The sequence below is a fragment of the Cynocephalus volans genome, chromosome X, assembly GCF_027409185.1.
Source record: "Cynocephalus volans isolate mCynVol1 chromosome X, mCynVol1.pri, whole genome shotgun sequence".
NCBI classification, from domain to species: domain Eukaryota; kingdom Metazoa; phylum Chordata; class Mammalia; order Dermoptera; family Cynocephalidae; genus Cynocephalus; species Cynocephalus volans.
The window spans coordinates 116,236,591-116,258,654 of record NC_084478.1 but is presented as its reverse complement, the minus strand read 5'-3'; the positions used below and the strand labels follow the sequence as shown (position 1 = coordinate 116,258,654).

The window sequence follows — 22,064 nt, the reverse complement described above, 5'->3', positions numbered from 1 at the left end:
AATAAACGAAGATAAGATATGTTTGGAAAGCATTAGCGTGTTTGCCACTCTCAATTAACAGGAAGTTGAGCTTGTGAGAAACACATAAGTACATTATATCCATTAGGCCAAGTGGGTAATTTAAAACTCTCACACATCTCCCAGTAATATGACACGACAGCATTTCCTGGCACAAGGCCAGCTGATCCCAGATTGGCCTGAATACCCTGCTTTTTGTCAAGAAGAGGCGGCTCAAAGATGCCAGATCTTCCTTTGTGATTTCACCGAATTCTAGAATCAAAAGCCTTTTCCTTATGGAAAGAATACCAGTGAGGTTTTGGGAAAGATTTTTAAAGGAGTTTTATTAACACAAATGTTTGATGAAATCAGAATTGATCAAATAATTATATTTTTCACATGTTACCTTTCTTTCATGGCTTCTTGATCTGTGAAAGCATGATATTACCTGTTCTAGTTGTTTCCCTTGGATATGCTTGTTCTCCTGAGACACATTGTAAAGAAAAACAGGAATCTAGTACTAATAGATGAATCATGATGCTGTTTAAGAACAGCTTTTTAATAGAATCAGAAAATTTCTAAATGGGATTGTGATAATGGAAAGGGTTATTTTTAATGTAACTGAGAGCCTATTTATTAAAATGAAAAAGGTTGGAAATATTCAAATCCCATGTAGTTGACTGTGAAAGTGAAAAATAGGAAAAAATATATCAATAAATGTTATTGATAAGAGCAGGAATTCTACTGTTAGGCTCATACAATACTTTGATAGATCTCCAACATTTACTGGTAAAGGGGAATTCTCTTTGCCTAATCTTGTTGTACAGCCAGTGTATTGTTGGGATCAGAGATACTGCTATGCAGGGCAGTCAAAAAGCTGCAGGTAGAAAGCATCTTCACACTCTTTCATGTGTTCCAGTACAATGTCACTTGTCCAAAGACTTTCAGGCTGAGTAGCCTGTTGGTTTTCAGTTTGTTGTTGCTCTTACAATAATAATAATTAAAAAAGGCAGTCTTCATTTGGCTCATATACAATGGCAATGTATATTAAAATCATAACAGTGGAAAAGCCATTCAGTCCAGAACACCATGTGAAAGGTATGAAAGAACCTTGCCAAGGCCAATTTTAGGCAAAATTTGCTTTTGTTCCTCTCACTTCCTCTTTTTTTGCTACCCAGCTAGAGGGCTCTGTGTTCTGTAGATTTACTAAATCCCTCACATGTCATCAACACTTTCTTGTTCAAGGAACCATTTCTTCTAGGCCCTGCTCTCTGACAGACTCTAGTGTTCGAACATGATAATCAAATCTATGTGAATATGTTAAAATACAAGTATGTTATTATTTGTACACAGTAAAAGGCACTAATATTTTAGTGGCAGCCTTCTAGAAATAATGACACAATGCAAAGGGAAGAGTTTAAAGCTAATAATTAAAGAAAAGACTACTTTCATGCTAATGAGAACTTTTAGTACTCACACTGTATCTCCACCCGACAGATTTCTGATATTTATTCACTCTCACTCGCCTTCCTATTTCAGGTAAAGGGGTCTGTAAAACCAAGAACAAAATGTGAGTAGATGCACTGGTACACTCTGAAAATGAATTATGCTTAAGTACTTTATGTTCCCTTAGCACTAAATGGAAGAGTAAGATAATATTATTCCTCTCTCAATTTCACTAATAGTTTTAATCTAAAAATTAGATTCTAATTATATACAGAAACTTGGCACCAAATTCATGATAATAGATTTAACTGCCATATTAATGAGAAAATTACAACTTGATGATAGTAAAGTGCTATTTTCTCCTTACAAAACCAAGTAACTGAACTAACCATCTACAGGCTGAATGTGAAATATTTCAAAAGTCAGAGTATCTAAAATTTAGATTAAATATAAGTCAAGTTCTCTCAAGTTAAAACAGGACATAAGTAGTTCAGAGAGTCTCACTCAAAAAGTACGAGGTTATTTGGAAGCCATGGTTTGTAGGGCAAAATAAATCCTCAAAACCTCAAAATCTCTTAAAAGTCACATTGGTTTGCAACATTTGACATGTACTGGCAAAACAAAAAGCATACAACTCTTTAAAAAGTTTCAGCAATTCATTTCTTGCACAAATTGGAAAAGAACAGTTTATAGCATTGACAGCAATTCAGTGAATCTGTATAGTTCTTAAAACATAAATTTTCTCTTAGGGTATAGTGAAGTGAACATTTTATGACCTTTGTTATGTTCGTGCTAATATTATGTTAAGGAAGCGAGGTACTCATACTAAAGAAAGAGGACAGAAATCAGTGCTTAGCAAATTCTATGACAATATGTTATGAACCGTAACAAAACTTTATGAATGTTAGCAGGAACAGTGCCAATTAAACTGTCTCTCTTACTCATTTGTCAAAAAAAAAAAAAATACATAAAAAAATGTATATCTCTGACGAGTTCTTTCCATCTACCTGTCATTGAAAATCTAATGACCTCAATTCTCAAAAATAATTGTTTGAAGGGAAAAAGAATATGATGGAATACAACAATATTAACACAACATTAGAGGAAATCTCTTCTTTATTATCTCTGGGAACAGATACTAAACTAGAAATAAAAAAAAAGAATACAGATATTTTCCCCATTGTTTTATGTGGAACTTCTGCTGTGAGTGAAGCATTTTTATGTGGAAATATAATAAATCAATATGTATAATATATTAATTTATATAAATAATATTAAAAGATAAATATAATGAATTCCAGTTAATTTAACAATAATTATATAAAATAATGATTTTTAAAAATACAATATTTTTTTAGCTGTTTATCTCAAGAATACAGTCCATTAAGAGAACAGAATACAGACAGGATATAATATTACCTTACGAGCATTCATCACTTTAACAGCTGTAAATGCACCAGTCTTTTGATGGAGTCCCTGAAACACAGGATAGTGGTAAACATCAAGTGTTGGCTAGATAATCCAGTTATCAAGAAGCAAACAAATTAAAAATACTAAAATTAAATAAAGTGGAACACATTGCATATTATAAAATAAGCCATTATATACAGATTAAACATAAGATATTATATAGAAAACAGAAATATTAAATTGTCAGCATTTTATACAAACTCCAACCATTTCACTCAAAAAATCAAGCAAGTTTATAGAGTAGTCTTGCTTTTTATGTTTATATTAAATAGTAGACTTAATTGGCCATTTAAATTTATTGCTTACTTAGCATCTTCAGTCCAGGTTTATATGGTACCAAAGCATCCGGATGAAAAGTGAGAATTTTCAATTAAAGATAGAGAAAAAGGAAATATTCTACTAAACATTTTCTTCAACTGATTATGTGGTACTATACAGACATATCTTTCCATTGGACCCCTGTTCATACACTTCATTTCACCATAATGATCACTGGTAAGAGTGATTCATAATTCATTCAACAACCTCTAAACTGTTTAATATGTCCTGAATCATATGAATCAATAATATTTATAAAAAAATAAGTTCTGGACTATGTTATTGAAAATATGATGAGTTCTAAGGACTTACTTAGTCTTATCCAAAATGCAAATTACAGACTTATAATTAAAAATATATAAATGTATAGGTTGAAATCAGAGCTCTTATTTTGTAGCTGGTATCTTTTAAACATATTTCAAGCTGTAGTCATAGAAAAAAATTCAGTCTGGTATTACCATGAGTATCTTAATCTTAAACAGAATATCTTATGTGATAGTTCGACAGCAAAAGATTTGATTCTTGGGCTATACTGGGCTGAACAGTGTCCCCCCAAAATTCAGGTTCACCTGGAACCTCAGAATGTGACTTTACTTAGAAATAGGATCTTTGCAAATGTAATCAAATTAAGATGAGGCCACAATGGATTCAATTGGTCAATGACTGGTGTCTTTATAATAGAAAGGGAAGGGAGATTTGGACACAAAGACACATACACACAAGATGGCCACGTAAAAGACAAGAAGAAATTTGAGTGATGCAGCTATATGATTGCTGGCAACACCAGAAGCTAGGAGGGGGCAAGGAAGGATTCTCCTCAAGAGCCTGCAGAGAAAGATTGGCCCTGTAGACATCTTGATTTCAGAATTCTAGCCTTCAGAATTGTTAGAAAATAAATTTCTTTTGTTTTTAGTCATTCAATTTGTAGCAATTTGTTATAACAGCCCTATGAAACTAGTACACAAGGACAGAAGGATGTAAACTAAGCAAGGGAATGGGCTTGGATTGGGATAAAGTTCAGACACTGGTGATCAAGGTACTAGGAAATGTTTAGTATCAGGAGAGCAGTTTATGGTGAAACATGCTAGCTATGGGAGATCAGAATTTTTAAAGAAAAGGAAAAAGTTCCAGATTATTGACTGATCAGGCAAAAGTAGGAACCAAAAATCAAGACCCACCTGTTTAACTTAAAATCTTGGGAAAAAATATCAAAGTCAAAATAAAAAATCGAGGTTACATGAGAAATACAAATGAGGCAGTTTGTAAGAATCAATCCATGAAGCAATAGCATCAAGTTCTACAAATAATCGTCTCTTTTCATAGAGAACAATAAATTTCTTTGCAACCTCTTCATCCTTAGTTTTGTTTTAAAATTTTTCAAAAGAGCATAAGCTTGTATTATCTTCTGTCACTTGTTTTAATTTGGGCAGCCTGTCTGCAGAGTGAAGTTATTTTTGCAGGACACTATTAAAACAAGTTCTTAAGTGGTTAAAAAAATAGTTTTACACTGTTCTTTTTGTATGATTATGACAACCCCTGAACTTTAGCTGAGTTTTTAAAAAATACTGAATAGTTGGAGACCTTCCAAATTTATTTACATCTCTGGGAGAAATTAAATATTAATATTTTTTGTTTAGCCCTTATTTATAACTTAGAAAGTATTGTTTTCCTAATTATTCATACAAACACTTCCTAAGGAAATATTTCCCACATCTGTATGCACAAATACAACATGTTGGGAATTGGTTCTCAAGAATCCCTTAAAGGAGTTAAAATGCTTTCTTCCTTGATTCTGAGACTCATAAGAGCCAAACTATTCTGTGCAATACAAAGTATTTGACATGATAGCAAAGATATTAGCCACACATCTGATGGGACTGGTGGTCAACAACATATAAAATTTTAAAAGTCTGAATCCACAGCCATCATAATTGTGACATATATTAGTGAAATAACTGTCATTAAAAGGTGCCACCCATGGCCATACAACAGAAAAAAAAAAAAAAAAACCAACTTGGTTTTACCCTCATTATCTGTGATTGATTCTCACTTGAAAATTGCACAAAATTATTTTGTCAGACAATGTGTCCTACTGTGGAGTTTGAAAAATATGCTCGTTGTGCCTACAGAGGAATAAACTCCCAGGTCTTGGAAACATGAATATGCCAAACAATTCTATAACCCTCCATAGAAGTCTAGAATATACAGATAATAGATAATGGAAAATTACTGATGTTAAGATAACATTTCAGAGAGTTCCCCCTGTATCTTGACTTTTTAAAACTTTTGTTTTGAAATAATCTTAGACTTAGAGAATAGTTTCAAAGGTATCACAGAAAGTTCCTATATATTCATCACCCAGATTCTTCTAATGGTAACATGTTACATGAGCATGGCACAATCATCAAAACTAAAAACTTAATATCAGTACAATACTCTTAACTAAATTATAGGCTTTATTCTGATTTCCCCAGTTTTTCCACTAATGTTCTTTGTCCAGCATCCAAACCAAGATCCCACATTCCATTATCGGTCATGTCTCCTTCAGGCTCCTCCAATCTTTCACAGATCCTCAGTCTTTCCTGTTTTTCATGACTATGACACTTTTCGAGAGTAGCAGTCAAGTATTTTGTAGAATGTCTCTCAAATTGGGTTTGGCTGATGTTTTCTCATGATTAGACTGAGGTTATGAGCATGGGGGGAGGAATACTACAAAGGTAAGGTCCTCTTTTCATCTCATCATATCAGGGGTACATGATATCACCATGACTGATCAATGGTGATGTTAACCTTGATCAGTTGGTTAAGGTAACATCTGCTAAGTCTCTCCATTGTAAAGTTACTATTTTTCCATCTCATACTCTATTCATTAGAAGTGATTGACATTGGTTTTAAAAAGGGATGAGACTATTCTTGAGCATCTATCTAGAGAACCCAGAAGTCATATTAAGATAATCTAATTGTTCAGTGGTGCCGTTTTGTGGTTTACCAATTTTATGGAAGCTGTTTTGTGACCTTAGCTGAAGGCCATGTTGTCATAAACAGATTGTTTCCTTAGGTGAGATATTGAACCAAGACCTGAAAATCCAGTTTTTAGAATCTGCCTTTTTTCTGTTACAATGTGTATTTTATGACAAATTAAGTTAAAACACCATTTGTTGTAAACACACATAGAAGATGCTAAGAAAGTAGTTTGAATATGGATTCTAGATTGAGTGTCAAATAAACTATCAACTGCCATTGGCCTTAGCGAATATTCCTGCAGGAAAATCACAATGGAAGCTTTAAGTGATAAATGTGGATTTTTTGTTTTTCCTACCAACAATATTAGTAATACCATATAGGATACACTAGCTGCACTGGATTAGCAATGCTCCCTTAAACAGTTTGAGTGCAAAAAATCACCTCTTAAAATGTTTGTAACTAACACAAAAATTGTATATTTATGGTGTGTAACAAGATGGTTTTATATATATATATATATATAAACACACATACACACTCATTGTGGAATGGCTAAGTCAAGCTAATTAACAGATGCATTACCTCACATACTTATTACCTTTGGGGTGAGAATACTTAAAATCTACTATCTTAGCAATTTTTAAGTATATAACATATTGTTATTGACTATAGTCATCATGAGGGCAATAGATCTCTTAAACTTATTCCTTCTGTCTAACTGAAATTTTGTCTTTTGACCAACATCTCCCTAACTCTCTGCTCCACATCCTTCCTTCCCTCACCCCAGACCCTAGTAACCACCATTCTACTCTCTGTTTCTATAAGTTCAATTTTTCTAGATTCCACATATAAGTGAGATCATCTGGTATTTGTATTTCTGTGTCTGGCTTATTTTACTTAATATGACGTCCTCCAGGTTCATCCATGTTGTCACAAATGACAGGATTTCTTCCTTTTATTAATAATTCTGGAGGATCACAGAGCAAGGACAAGAAACTTTTCGTAGTTCTCATTCTCATCATAAAAAAAGAAACTGCAGCTTAAATCTTTGGTACAAGTTCACAGGCTCTCTCATATTCGAGGAACAGAAAATAATATATAGTAACAGTGCTTTGTAACCATTGCTATCTCTAGGCTCAAGCCTACTGACATTTGGAACCAAGAAGTCTACTATCTTCAGCTCAGGCAATTTTTTGTCTGGTCATCAAATTCTTTCAACTTATTCAAGTTTAGTTATTAATAGATGAAGCTTATATGTTTTGATTTTAGGGGCAACAGAAGGTCAACTACTCGAAAAATTTTCCCTGTACCCTACAACCTGCTACAAAGTATAAAAATCATTCATTAAGTCCTGTCCTCCATTATATTAAAGTAATGAAACTCCCTGATTATTCAAATATTAGCTGAGAGAAAGGCACGTTAATTATTATTTGTCATTAACATTTTAGCATGAGTTAGATTATCAGGTAAGGTAAATGCAACAACGGCAATGAACAGGTGAATTTTGATGGAAGGAGAATGTGAAGGAAAGGACTGGGGCAGAAGAGTATTAGGAGAAGTTTTTCCTCAGCCATAGCAAATGGAGCAGGTGCGTAAAATGGGGAGAAGGGAAATGGTGAGTGAGAAGGGATTCTCAAAGTGTTAAAGGAGTTTAACAAAGGGGGGATGGGGATGAAGAGGTAGAGAGATAAACTGTTCCAAGTCACAATTTTATTGGAAAAATTACAGTTTTTAAGATGTATTCACCTGAAAAAATTAGAGGATGGAACCGATTGGAAAAACTAGATAATTTTTGACAGTTTTTCTTTTAAATTGAAACATAATTGATTATATATATTTGTGGGGTACATATTTGAATATCAATACATGTGTACAATATGTGGTGATCAAATCAGGGTAATTAGCATACTCATGTTTAGAAAACATAATCAATCTTTGTGACCCTTAACCAATTTCTCGGTAGCCCCCCTCCCCCTCCTCCTTTCTGACCTGCATAAACTAGATATTAACATAAATTCTTGGATCCCAAATACAGTCTGTTTAAAGGATTGAGGAGAATGAATGTACACTACCATGGGAAGGACTTAAATATGGTCCCAAAAATCTTCCCTGACAAATTTATTCTCTCATGACTAATTTTATTTCCTGGGGTTGCCCTCCGAAATACAGTAATTAGGATGAATGTGTACTGTTTTTGTAGGACCATTTGAAATTATTCAGAAGAGAACAGGAATCCCCCAATGTATTGATTTCAATTTGTCAAGGATTTGTTTTTTTAATTAATTAATTTAGATAATCAAATAAGCAGCAATATTTAGTCTGCTTCCCCCAAGAAAAACAGAGTTTATTACTGTGCTCATATTTTTCAATGGCTCCAAGATGAATATTATCATTTGGAATCTGTCCTACAAACAGAAAATGTTACATGTCCTTGAATTTAAGACATTGGTCACATATAACACATTGTTAAAAAGTATATGTTCCTGCCTTAAACACAAATCAATGCAGGACATTTTGATATATATAACAAAAGAAATAAAGAGACAGTCATAAAATAATTTTCTAGTTTACAAAAGAATTTGCACTGGTATTCATTCAACACCAAACTCTCAAAATTTGCTTTTGCAAAATCAATTTAACACTTTTCAGATCACTTCTGATTTGGGGGAATATCTCAAAAGTAATAAAGGAAGGTCAACATATACACCAGGCATCCAGAATCAAATATAGTTTACCCAATAATTGCAGAGGAAAGTTGTGAATTATCGGTGTTCTGGTCACCTAAGATTTAGACTTACTGACTTCTAACTGCCAACCAGTCCACTATAGTCCTTAGCACATATTTCTTTTTGGCATACAGCATTTAAAGATTTCCTCTTTTGTTTTATAAGTCTGTTTTCGGCCTTTGGGCATGTTTGAGTGGATATAAATGGGTCTTCCAGGTATTCACTATGATTTTTATTAGCAGATCAAGGAGATAGTCCTAGATATGCATGGCAGTGGGAGCATGAGGTAGAAAGGTACAGGTAGATCAGGGAACAGGTGATAGGCCTAGGTGGGGCCCAGTAGTCTCAGTTCAGAAGCACATTGACAATATTGATCAAGGTACGTGGGCAAATTTAAATACAGAAAAGTATGATGGAAAAATACATGAAGGTAATTAAGCCTAATTATCAAGCACAACAATATTTCAAAGATTCAGTCACTTCATCAATATAATCAGATGAAACATAACAGTTCTTGAAGTCTGGGAGTACTTGTATATTTCTTTCATCTTTGTATCTCTAGTGCCTAGCACAGCAGCTGGTACACAAGACCCTTTTAATGAATACTAGTTGAATGAATGATGAATAGAGTAACTGGGAAGGCTTCCCGGAAGAGATAGAATGTCAACTGTGCCATGACGATGGCATAGCATTTCAACAGATTTGGAAGTAGAGGGAGGGCCCAGTGGATGGCACATCATGAGCAAAGTCTATGAGGTAATGCTGAGTAGGAATGCACATCCACTAAAGAAGAAAAGAAAAGGAAAGAGGGGGAGTGGCCACAGAGAGAGGAGAGATGAATAAGTGAATGCAAGAGTGCACCTGTTATTATCACACCAGAATTTTAAGTGTAAAATTTTAAAAAAATAAAATCTTGTTTAAAAGAAGACAGTCATCATTGAGAAATTAACCATTAGTAGTTTAGCATTTTTTGACCATCTTTTGTTAGTTAATGATCTGATGCAAAGCTCAGGGTTGTTAAGGCACTGAAAAACCAGCATTGATTTGCAGTAATGATCAATTTCTTGGGGATTACACATTTTAAACCATAACAAATGATTTAAAATAGCATTGTGACAGCTGCGTTTGGAAAATCCATCATTCTGCAGTAGTTAATTACCACGTTTCCCCCCGGAAAGAATACAGGACAGTCCTTGATGGCCTTATAATTCTGATTAGGCTAAATCTTTTTTTAAATCGTACAGTCAATGAAATTGTTTTGGAAAGATTGACGATTTTTCAGCAGTTCCTCCATAGTCCTTCCAGTTATTTTCTTTGCCTTTCTGTTGGCAAATCTAAACCACATAATTCCCAGGGCATTTTTTCTTTCTTTTCAATTGGTTTTGTGGTGGTGGAAGGTCACGAAACAGTCAATAAATACACTCATGTCCATTTTGTAATCTTGTTCTTCATTAACACAGTTTTGTCCTTCTAGTCATTTGTTTGGGTGCCAGCTTTCTCCTAGAAAACAAACCAAGTGATCCTTCAAGGCCACCAAGAGTGCAGCCATAAACAGCATCTGGGAGTACTTGGTGCTGTGCTGTGGAGGGACATGACCACATGTTTAATACAGAAGTTTCTGTCAGCATAATGTCTCTGTAGAGAAACGGAGACGTCAGGGGCTGGAGAGAACTTTCAAAGATTAGCAAGTCCATATCCCTGCCTCCAAGCAGGGCCTTTTGAAAACCAATTCTTGAGATGGGAAGTAATGATAGTTTGCTTCTTTTCATTTTGTTTACCTTCTTAGTCTTTATCACCACTGAGAAGCTCAACAAGCCCAAAGGGACAGATGGGTTCAGAGGAGTCGTGGTTTGGAGGTGTGACTGAGGTTTGGAGTCAGGATTTGGATATGTGACTGAGATTAGAGAGGAGCTAGCACAGATTGGTAGTAGTGGTGGGGAGACAGAGTTGGTGATGTATAGGGGAACACACCAATCATCAGGAAAATTTCTAACAATTGCCAAAGAGGAGATGCATCCTGTTTGGGGAAAGACTCAAAGGAATTTTATAGACTTCAACTTTAGATTTGTTTTCAGACACTTTAAGGAACTCATAGATACGCAGATGTTTGATAGGTGCTATTTGATTATTAAGACTCATACTATTTTTAACTCCCACAAAGCTTAGTATACTGGTAGGCCACAGACTATGCTCATTACATTAGATTGAGTGACAGTCATTTAGCTGCCAAAGGGCACTAAAGAGAGTCACTGATTCTATATTTGCCATCATGGTGAGCATCCCATCATCACAAACGTTTTAACATAGTCGAGTATATCAAAGTTGGAAAATTCTTCTTAGGTGTGATTTTCTTATTTTGGAGAAAACTCAGAATAGGCAGGAACAGATATTTCTGGCTTTGAGCACATGGAGCCTGGAGTTGAATAAATACTATTTTAACCTTGATACCTTAGGATTGAAGGTTTATTTTTTTTTAGTTGGTTATGAATATTCATGAGATAAAAAGCTGATTGAAGGTTCTATAATCAAGCTGATACAACTTTCAGGGCAAACATTTCGAGTTAAGGGGGGAAGGGGAAACGGGAGCTCCTCTTCCTTCAAGAATAGTAACAAAGAAATTGTTGCTAGAATTTATGAATATTGCTTATGACACAGTTGTCACTTTTAGGCCACTATGAAGAACTGTCATATCTTCACATATATCATGAGGGTAAATTTGCATTCAAGTTGTTTCAGAAACATAAACGAAACTTACATGATCACTTGGTATTTTATATTCCTGAGGCCTCATAAGTTCCTTTTGCCCAATTAATCTGTTTTACCTATCCATCTCCGCTACTCGACTGGCAGTTCCCTATGGTCAAATTTCCTCTCTGTATATCTTTAGGGTCTAGCATAGTGCCTGACACATTGTAGGGACTCAACAAATATGTGTTGAACTGAACCAAGTCGATCTCAACATGGAGCTCTAAACAGAGAAGAAACATGGGCAGAGGTGTGTATGTATATGGAAGTGATCATGGAGAGCACAAAGATAATTTTTATGCCAAACAATATGGAAGAAGAGTTAGAGGGAGCCCAAATCCCAATGTGCTCCATGATAAACTGGAGTTTCCTAACAAAGGCTGTGATATGCTGCATTACAGCTAAGTATTCCAGGAACTCAAAACCCATTATTTGTCCAAAGGTGAATTTCCTTTTTTTTTTTTGACCCTATAATTATCTTTGTCATTCTACTGTGAAGCCACTCAAACTTCCTCACTACTGTCTTAAGTCAGAGAGCCTCAAGGGAGAAGACATATGCTAGTCAAGGTCAGAGAGCATGAACTCACATAAGTAACAGAAGTGTCAAGGTTCTTGCCAAAACGGCATAAGTTTGGTTTATTAGGAGACGTTACCTGATTCTCATCCATACTTCCCCTAAACCATGGCTACTATTTGGAAAACTTCACCAAAGTCTTGTAGTTTATACCCCTTGTGATTATATCAACTACAGGGACATAAGATGGTGAGAGCTCCAAGTTCTACATCGTTTTTTTTTTTCTTAGCAACCCCCCAAATTACCCAAACCTTGGCTAGAGTAGTCAAGGAATTTCTACTAAAACAGATTTTGTAGCTAAAATGCCTTGGATCCACCAGCATAATCCAACAGAATAATATTTTTCCTCTTCCAGAATCTGGGACAGTCATGGTCACGCTTATTAGAACTGTGAAAGGAGCTGGAATAGAGAGAGCCTTTGCGGTTTCAGTGGCTTTGTAGCTTAAAACTGCCCTGTAATTTCAGGCAGTTATGTGTGCTTATACAGCAGCTTCAACTGAGTTTTATTACCCTTCTTATTACTCCTGCAGGGAAAAATAGGTCAAAAAATGTAGTAACATCATTTGCAAATGGAGCCACTCTCTATTGCAGTACAGTACCCAAACGGCGAATAGCACAAAATGGACAATAAAGTTCAATGTTCTTGGCTGCAGGATACATACGACATTTGCTGGGAATAAATGAATAGCTACTAGCAGGCAGCTAAGGGAAGACCTCAATATCCTGCTATGTAGCAAGCTAGGTCTACAGGGGCCAAAAGTACAAAGACACTGAGGTTTGCTGTTACAAATGAGAGACAGCATAAAACCTTTCAATGCTGGTCACTAGCTCAAATTTAAAGTCACAGTCTGTAACTGCACATGCTGAGGAACTATGTAGGAACTCCATGACACTAGGGCACACACTATCTCAAACCCCCTGACAACACTTCTAAGCAGCTTTATTTATCAATGTATAGGGAAACTATAACCAAGCAAGAGATGACGATTTAGTTCTCCATGTATGAAGCTTCCCCACAATGACATTCGATTTTCTTCCATCTGAAGGACCGCATACTACAAAAATAAAAGAAAACTCAGCTCCCAGAAGCCACTTCTATATCCACACTTTTTTTTCCTTCTCAGTTCCTATTTTGTCCCACTGTCACAGACTGTATACTTTTTTTCTTTAAAGTTTGTCTGGGCTTACCCACAGGGCAATGGGTGAGGACATGGTCAAGGGCAAAGAAACAAACCCTCTATGAGCAAACAGGTATCAGCACACAACAGATAATGCCTCATTGCAATGTCATAATGTTTTTTTTTTTAACACAGATTGCTTTCTTTATGCAATTCATAAATGAGTTAACACTCATGCAAAATGCATTCCATCTGCTCAGACAGATGTAACCTGCAGTGTTTTCAATTCTATCAAACAACACAACTAGTCGAAAGAAAAGCACTGAGACAGATGGGTGATGGGTGTGGAGAGGAGCTCAACCAAAAGAAGCAGCTCTGCCTTAAGATCTACCCAACCAAAATGGGACTCTCAACTCTCTCAACAAACACAACAGCCCTTAGTATGAAGCTAAGGTAGAGAGGGTGTTGGTACCTTAAAGTAAAAAGTCTTTATAAATTAAATTGTCTCCAGAATCCACAGCATTGATTAGCAGTTCTCAAAGACATTTGAGAAGCACCTAAACTTGACTGGAATGGACACTAAAACTAAGGGAAAGGCCAAGGAGGAGGAAAAATGAAAAATGAAGGAGTAGCATGAAAAACAAGAGGAGGAGGGAATAGAAAAAAGATTGAGAAAGGAGATGATAAGGTTTAAAAAGATGTCTTCCATTGAAGACAGGTCAAGAAACACCAACCAGCCCTCAGGGTCTAGTCTAAAGCATAGATGTAAAAAAGATCAAGGACATATTCCATCACTATCAGTTTGGTAATTCACCACTAACTCCCAATACCTGCCAGCCTCAAAAAGTTTGAGAGTCCTCAATCTAGCCCCTAAGTTCACTTAAAGCTTCTTCTCCATGTAATTTGTTGCCTTAAATTGACCTTTGTGGGTAATGCTCCATGCTCCACATGTTCCTTCCCTTAACACTCTACCCTATTTCCCCATTCCTTTAGCATTTTGTTCTGGCCTTTTCAAAGTCAAAGCACTAGCTAACTTTCCCTTACTGATGTACTGCAGAAGTTTTATCTAGTGACTTCTCTTCTCACCAAAGTACTACACATGCATTTTAACTGGAACTATTTTTTTTTTTTTTTGAGATTTTTAACTATACAGAATTACCAAGGCAGTGGAAATTCAGCACATTTTGGAAACTATAGTGCTGGATCTGCCCATGATGGGCTCTTTACCTTAAGGCTACAGAAATGAAATCTGAGAAGTGTGAAATCAACTGAAAGGCTCAAAGTTAAACCCCTCAGTATATTCATCACAGTTGTGTGGTGAACAGAAGTGGGTGGGGGGAAAGGATGGTGGGCTATAACTACCCAGAGAATGCCAAGCTGAAAACTGCAACTTGATAAAAGGAGAATGGTGCTCATGCACAGGAAAATAGTATCCAAATACAGGCAGATTTTAGTTAAGGCTACCCAAAACAGAAAAGTCGCTGAGGCAAGCAAGTCAAATATAGCAAGGCAATATGGAAGACTAAGGCAATCATCTAGATGACAATGCACATCTATATGAAATATCTGGTTGTTTCAATAAAATGTGTGTGTGTGTGTGTGTGTGTGTGTGTGTGTGTGTGTGTGTACTCATGTAGGAGGAGTATGTGGTGGAAGCAGCGTGTATGTGTATGTGTGTGTGCGTAGCAATTACAACTCCAAGATCCTGAGAAAAGGAAGGAGAGAAATCTAAAGGATCATGAGAGCATGTAGAAACCAACTTTGCATTGTTCAAAATTTTGACTTTTTTCTTTCTTCCTTCAAATAATTTTGCCATTTTTCCTGCTGTATTCTTTCTCACTAACCCACCAAATTCGTTGATCCCTACTGCCCAGTGGCACAGAGTTAGTAGCAGAGCCCAGACTCCCTTCCCATTCTGGTGCTCATTTTACTCTTTTGTACTGCCTCCATATTCGAAAAGTATTTACTAAATACCACTAATATTCTATGTAGCAAGCAAGACCTTATAAAAATTAGCTACAGTTTCTATATTTAAGAAGTAAGGAACTTTTAATATAGTAATAAAGATACACAGATTGCCATAATACAAGAGACCTTGTGACAATTTTCATAATAAAGGTACAATTATAATTGAAAAGTTACAAGGTCCTTGAAAGTATTTGAATTATATTTGAGATTTTCCTATTGAAAATATTTCACAAATCGAGGGCGACCATCTCCTAAATCAGTGAAATTCTTGTGTATTTGACTATTTTCAAATCCTCAATAAATATTTTAATTCGTACATAATAGCTACATTTCATTAATCATAGGGTCTGCATGGTCTCATAATGATTCCAATACCATATATTACTATTATAATCATAAGCTTCAGGATGGATCCATGATTAAATCTTATGGAGCATACTGCTAATATGTGAATGATATAAGAAAAACAACTACTACGGGATGACTGAATTTTTTTGTTTTAATTTCTGTCCATGACAGAAGAAAGAATTTCATCTACAAAGATCTCTGTGGACTCAAATACAGGCACAATAGCACCGTCTAAATACTACCATAACCATTTGTGTATTTCGCTGACAACACTGGGACTTAATAAATGATAAAATTATGTTTGATGGGATTTATTTACAGATTGGGCTTATATAAATCAGAGATTGTGACCTAATTCTTAGTCTGGAATTAGGCATAAGTTTCGGTGGCCTATCTATATAACCATAGCAAGTTCACCCTGGCTAATCAGCAGAGCCTTTCAAAAACCATGTATCTTCACTTGGCTTAGCAAACAGAGTGTACAGTCCAGAAAGGACACTTTATCCATACCTGACCAAGGCAAGAGAGTATTTGCATAATGTGGCTTTAAGACTTAGTCTTTTTGAAAAGCTTAAACAACTATATTACACTTCACTTATTTAGCAGTATTATCAGGAAGGCCAATCTGAATTAACTCAAAATGTAAACAGAAGTAACTTCAACATATCAATCCAGGTTGCCTCATAGTGAACATTAGAGAATCTACTTTGATGATTGGGTAAGAATGATTTTCAAATAACTAATCAAGACCATAACAAGGTGTAGTTTTTTCACTGCAACCAATTCAACAAAAATTAACCGAATGCCTGTTTGGAAAGTGCTATACAAGGAAGTGTGTGATAGAAAATCTAGAAAATCCAATGCTGCCAAAGTACTTAAAAAAATTGTTATCCTAATGCATCCGATGAGGCATTAATATCCAGAATATACAAAGAACTCAAACAACTTAACAGTAAGAAAACAAGTAACCCAATTAAAAAATGAGTAAAGGAGCTAAAGAGGCATTTCTCAAAGGAAGATACACAAATGGCAAAGAGACACATGAAAAAGTGCCCAACATCAGTAAGCATCAGGGAAATGCAAATCAAAACTACATTGAGATATCATCTCACCCTGGTTAGACTGGCTATTATCAAAAAGACAGAGAACAAAAAATGCTGGTAAGGATGTAGAAAAAGGGGAACCTGTAAATTGATGCAACCATTATGCAAAACAGTATGGAATTTCCTCAAACAACTACAGCTAGAACTACCAAACAATCCAACAATCCCACTGCTGTATATATACCCAAAGGCATGGAAATCCTCATCTCAAAGTGATACCTGCACTCACATGTTCATCACAGCTCTATTTACAATAGCCAAGATATATAAGCAACCTAATTGTCCATCATCAGATGACTGGATAAAGAAAATGTGGTATATATATATTCAATGGAATACTATTTGGCCATAAAAAAGAATGAAATTCTGCCATTTGAGGCAATATGGATAAACTTAGAAAAAATTATATTAAGTGAAATAAGCCAGGCACAGAAAGAGAGATACCACGTCTTCACATACATTGAACTTGTTAAAGAAAATAAAAAGAAAAGAACTGTGGTTATTAGAGATGAGAAAGGGGGAGGGGAAGAGGGGTTACTGAGAAATTGTTTAAGGGCCACAAAGATTGATTACACTTTATAAACATGAGTACACAAATTATCCTGATTTTATCACCACATATTATATGTAGGTATTGATATTCAAGTTTGCACCACACAGATATGTATAATCAATTATGTTTCAATTAAAAAACTGTCAAAAAATTATTACCCTAAATAAATTAAATGATCTTATAATTTTGTTTATTATATTAATTTGCTTAACAACTTTTTTTCAAGCAGTGAATCAACAAGTATTTATAAATTATTATGCTATATGTTTACTATTATCATTTGATATGCATGGGAGATCCAAAATACACTTTTTCTCGGGCCGAGCCCGTGGCGCACTTGGTAGCGTGCGGCGCTGGGAGCGCGGCGACGCTCCCGCTGCGGGTTCGGATCCTATAAGGGAATGACCGGTGCACTCAGTGAGTGCCGGTCACAAAAACGACAAAAAAAAAAAAAAAAAAATACACTTTTTCTCCTTAATTGAAAGTATTATTGGATCAAATAAATATCTGATAGAATACATTTATAAATATCTGATAGAATACATTTTTAGTTTACATTAAAATATTCATTTTCTGGTAAATTACTTATATATGCATTTGTTCAATTTCTAAACACATAAGGATTTTTTTGTTACTGTGAATTTCGGTCTAAGAGAATGCTCTGTAGGATATGGATTCCTTGATATTTAAGATTTTCTATACAACCAAGTATATAATCAATTTTACAAAATGGCCCTTATGTGCTAGAAAAGAATGTTTATTGTTTAATTGTTGATTGCAGAATCCTGCATATTTCTAAGAGACCAAGCTTACTAACTGTATTCTTATTAATTTTCTGCCAACTTGATCCATAAAATTCTGAGGCAGATGTCAAAGTCTTTCACTGTGATTGTGGATTTATCCATATCTCTTTCTAATTCTATAAATTTACCTACAGTTGTTTTTGGGGTGTATTTTAGGTGCATGTGCATAAAAATTCTGATATTTTAACATTTTACTAACAGATTTTTAATTTCGTCTATGCAATAAACCTCTTTTATCACTAATACAAATAAATGAGCTAAGAAAAATATTCACTTGAGACTTCATAACAGAGATTAAGACCTACTTTTAAAAACTTGGCTGACTGTTGCCTACTTTGTGCTTTGTTTTGTTTTATGCACCTAACTTACATTTTCTGAGAGGTATGCCACCTAGAGTACTCTACAGGCTAAGCAGTGTTCCTTGGGCTAAACACTGAAAAAAAAAATAAATGACTAGACTGGTTTTCCCCTGAACTGACCAACAGTTGGCTGTGTTGGCAGAATCTAAATGAGAAAAAAAAAAAAAAGAAAAAACTATCTTGCCACACTGTGTTAGTACATTTTTGTTGCTTATAACAAAATACCTGCAACTGGGTGATTTATAAAGAAAACAAAATTTATTGCTTACAGTTTCTGAGGCTGGGAGTCCAAAGTCCATTTGGGGGTGGCAACAGTGACCCAGAGGTCTCACATTGCTAGATGGTGGAAGCAGAGAGAGACAGCGAGACAGAGAGAGACAGACTCTATTCTTTTAAAGCCCTCAGAACCATGCCCCTGACCACCATTTTTAATCCATTCACTATGGCATGGTCCTACAATCTAATCATCTCTTCAAGGCTCCACCTTTCAATTACCATAATAGGATTTCTCACTCTCTTAACAGTCACAGTGAGGGCTGTTCCTAATACATAAAACTTGGGGGACACAATTCAAGCTTCAGTGAGTTTTGGGGGGACATAATTCAACTCACTACATTCTGCCCCTGTCCCCCCAAAACTCATGTCCTTTTCACATGCAAATACATTCATTTCCTCCCCAAAGTCTTAATTTCTTTCAACTCAAGAGTCCCAAGTTCAAAGTCCTATCTGTGAAATCAATACAAATTACCTACTTCCAAGATATAATGGTGGGACAAGCATAGGACACATATTTCCATTCCAAAAGGGAGAGATAGCCCAAAAGAAAGGGGTAACAAGTCCCAAACAAGTCTGAAACCCAGCAGGGCAGGCATTAAATCTCAAAGCTGGTGAATCTTGTAACTTGACTCCATGTTCAATGTCCTCTACATGCTGGTTTGGGGGTTGGGTCCCCAAGCCTCCTGGCAGCTCCACTTCTATGGCTTTTCTGGTCTCAGGTAATGCTTTAGCTCTCACAGGCTGGTGTTGGATGCTGGTAGCTCCACAGGTCTGGGGTCTCCATGGCAGTCCTGCTCTCATGGCTCAACTAGGCATGGCACTGATGGGGTTTCTCTGCCGCAACTCCGACCCCACATTTCCACTGAGCATTGCTCTAGTGAAGGTTGCCTGTGGCGACTCTGTCCCTGTGACAGATCTCTTCCTGGGCCCCAGTCTTTTCCATACATCCTATGAAATTGGGGTGGAGGCTCCCAAGCCTCCACAGCTCTAACGATCTGCAAGCGTGCAGACCTAACATGACATAGATGCCGCCAAGTCTTCCAGCTTGTATTTTCCAAAGCTGCAGGTCCAGCCACAGCTGGAGTAGCCAAAACAGCTGGGATGCTGGTACTAGAAGCAGCTTCCCAAGGTGCCCCTGAGCAGCGAGCCTGTGGAGGGCGCCTCAGGCTTGCTTCCCAAGACCATTCTGTCCCCCTAGGCCTTTGGGCGTGAAATGGAATGGTTGGTCCTAGAAGCTTCTGCAATGCCTTCAGGGCCTTTTTCTCCTTCTCTTGAAAATCCGTTTCTTTTGTGTTAATCTCCTCAGTACCATAGAATTTTCCTTCTGAAAATGCTCTCTGCTTCTCTACCACATGGCCAGGCTGCAAATTTTCTAAATTTTTACACTCTGCTTCTCTTTTAAATTCTGGCTTTATGTCATGCCTTTGCTGCCATAACTCAGTGTAAGGCTGTTGCAAGTAGCCATGCAGCTTCTTGAATGATTTGCTGCTTAGAAATTTCTTCCAATAAACACTCTGGTTCACAAATCTTAACTTCCAACTTCCACAAAGTCCTAGGGCATGGACACAATGCAGCCAAGTTCCTTGCCAGTTCACAGCAAGGGTGAGCTTTGCCCCAGTTTTCAATAAGCTCCTTCTTATCTCTGAGACCTCCTTAGAATGATGTTTACAGTCCACTTTTCTATCAGCATTCTGCTCACCATCATGTAACCAGTCTCTAAGACATTCCAAACTTTCTGTCACCTTTTTGTCTTCTGAGTCCTCCAAACTCCTCCAGCCTAACACCCAGTTCCAAAGCTGCATCCACATTTTCAAGTACTTGTTATAAGCAACACCCGACTTCTGGTGCCAATTTTCTGTATTAGTCCATTTTTGTTGCTTATAACAAAATACCTGCAACTGGGTGATTTATTAAGAAAAACCCAAAATTTATTGCTTACAGCTTCTGAGTCTGGGAAGTCCAAAGTCTATCTGTTGGTGGCAACAGCGACCCAGGGGTCTCACATTGCAAGATGGTGGAAGCAGAGAGAACGGAGAGAGACAGCAGAGAGAGAGAGACAGCAGGAGAGAGAGAGAGAGAGAGAGACTCTCTTCATTTAAAGTCCTCAGAACCACGCCCCTGACCACCATTTTTAATTCATTCATTACAGTAGGGTCCTAAAATCTAATCACCTCTTCAAGGCTCCACCTTTCAGTTACCATAATAGGATTTCCCACCCTCTTAACAATCACAGTGGTGGCTAAGTTTCTAATACATAAAACTTTGGGGATACAATTAAAGCTTCAGTGAGATTTGGCAGGACATAATTCAATCTACTACACATACCAACACCTACAAGGCTGTAAGACCATTATCTTCTTCCTAAATAAGTCTTCATCAGATATAGAAACAAAGCTAGAAGCCTGCAAAGAAAGGAAGCAAAGACAGATGGTATTTTTCTTTCTTTTTTCCAATTTTATTTATTAATACACAAAATCTGATTCCTTTCAGGCCCAAATTACAATATTTACATAAATAGCAGCTTAGCAGCCTTCTGCATTTGTGTGGGTTTAACTGTTTGTTGAACCTCTTAACAGCTGTTGAAACATATTACAGGGTTTCCACTTCAGCAAGACAGTTACAAAAAAAGTTCCCACCATTTCCTTAAGCCCACACCTGGGATTTCACACAACCAAAGTACTCTGGCTACAAGTGTCATGAGTCACTGTCAGTGTGGTAATTTAAATGTTACTCTTATTTACCACAGTGAACTATGAGAACCTTTATTCCGTTGTGAACCATGCAAGTCAGAAAATGCCTATGCTTTTCATGGGGCAGTACATGAAAGAGTGTGAGCTCAGGGGCCTCCTAAAGGAGAATTCTGCCCCTGGCAAAATTAAGCCTTCCCTCCCAGGGATGCACTGCTACCCTCCACTACCTCCTCTCCCGTTATCCCCATCCCACCGCCCCAGGTGTGGGCTTAGAGAGATAGTGAGACTGTTTTATAGTTGTCTTGCTGAAGTGGAACCCATGCAATCTGTTTCAGCAGCTGTAAGAAGTACAACAAACATTTAAATGCAGGAGAAATTCACAGTTTGAAACATCAGAGGCAATCTTGAAGGAAGAAAATCATCTCCCAAAAGGAGCCTGAATGGGAACATGGCTGAGGAGTAAACCCATACACTTAGACTGGGTGACTTAGGAGTACTGACGGGCTGATTAGCTGTGAGGTGCCTTCCTGCCCAAACTGTTGGGGAGAGGCTATGGGGAGAAAAGGGGAGAAGAGAGGAGACAAGAAGAGAGGAGGGAGAAGAGAC

General features: G+C 36.6%; 1 protein-coding gene across 1 annotated transcript in view; it reads right to left on the bottom strand.

Annotated features, from left to right (window-relative positions):
• The window catches only part of NRK (Nik related kinase), a 135,537-nt gene that overhangs the window by 74,846 nt on the left and 38,627 nt on the right, over positions 1-22,064 (bottom strand). Inside the window, exons 3-4 of the mRNA XM_063084051.1 lie at positions 2,863-2,919; positions 1,475-1,546 (exon numbers count right to left, since the gene is read on the bottom strand). Coding sequence (XP_062940121.1) covers positions 1,475-1,546; positions 2,863-2,919 — 129 coding nt within the window. The remainder of the gene's footprint in view (positions 1-1,474; positions 1,547-2,862; positions 2,920-22,064) is intronic.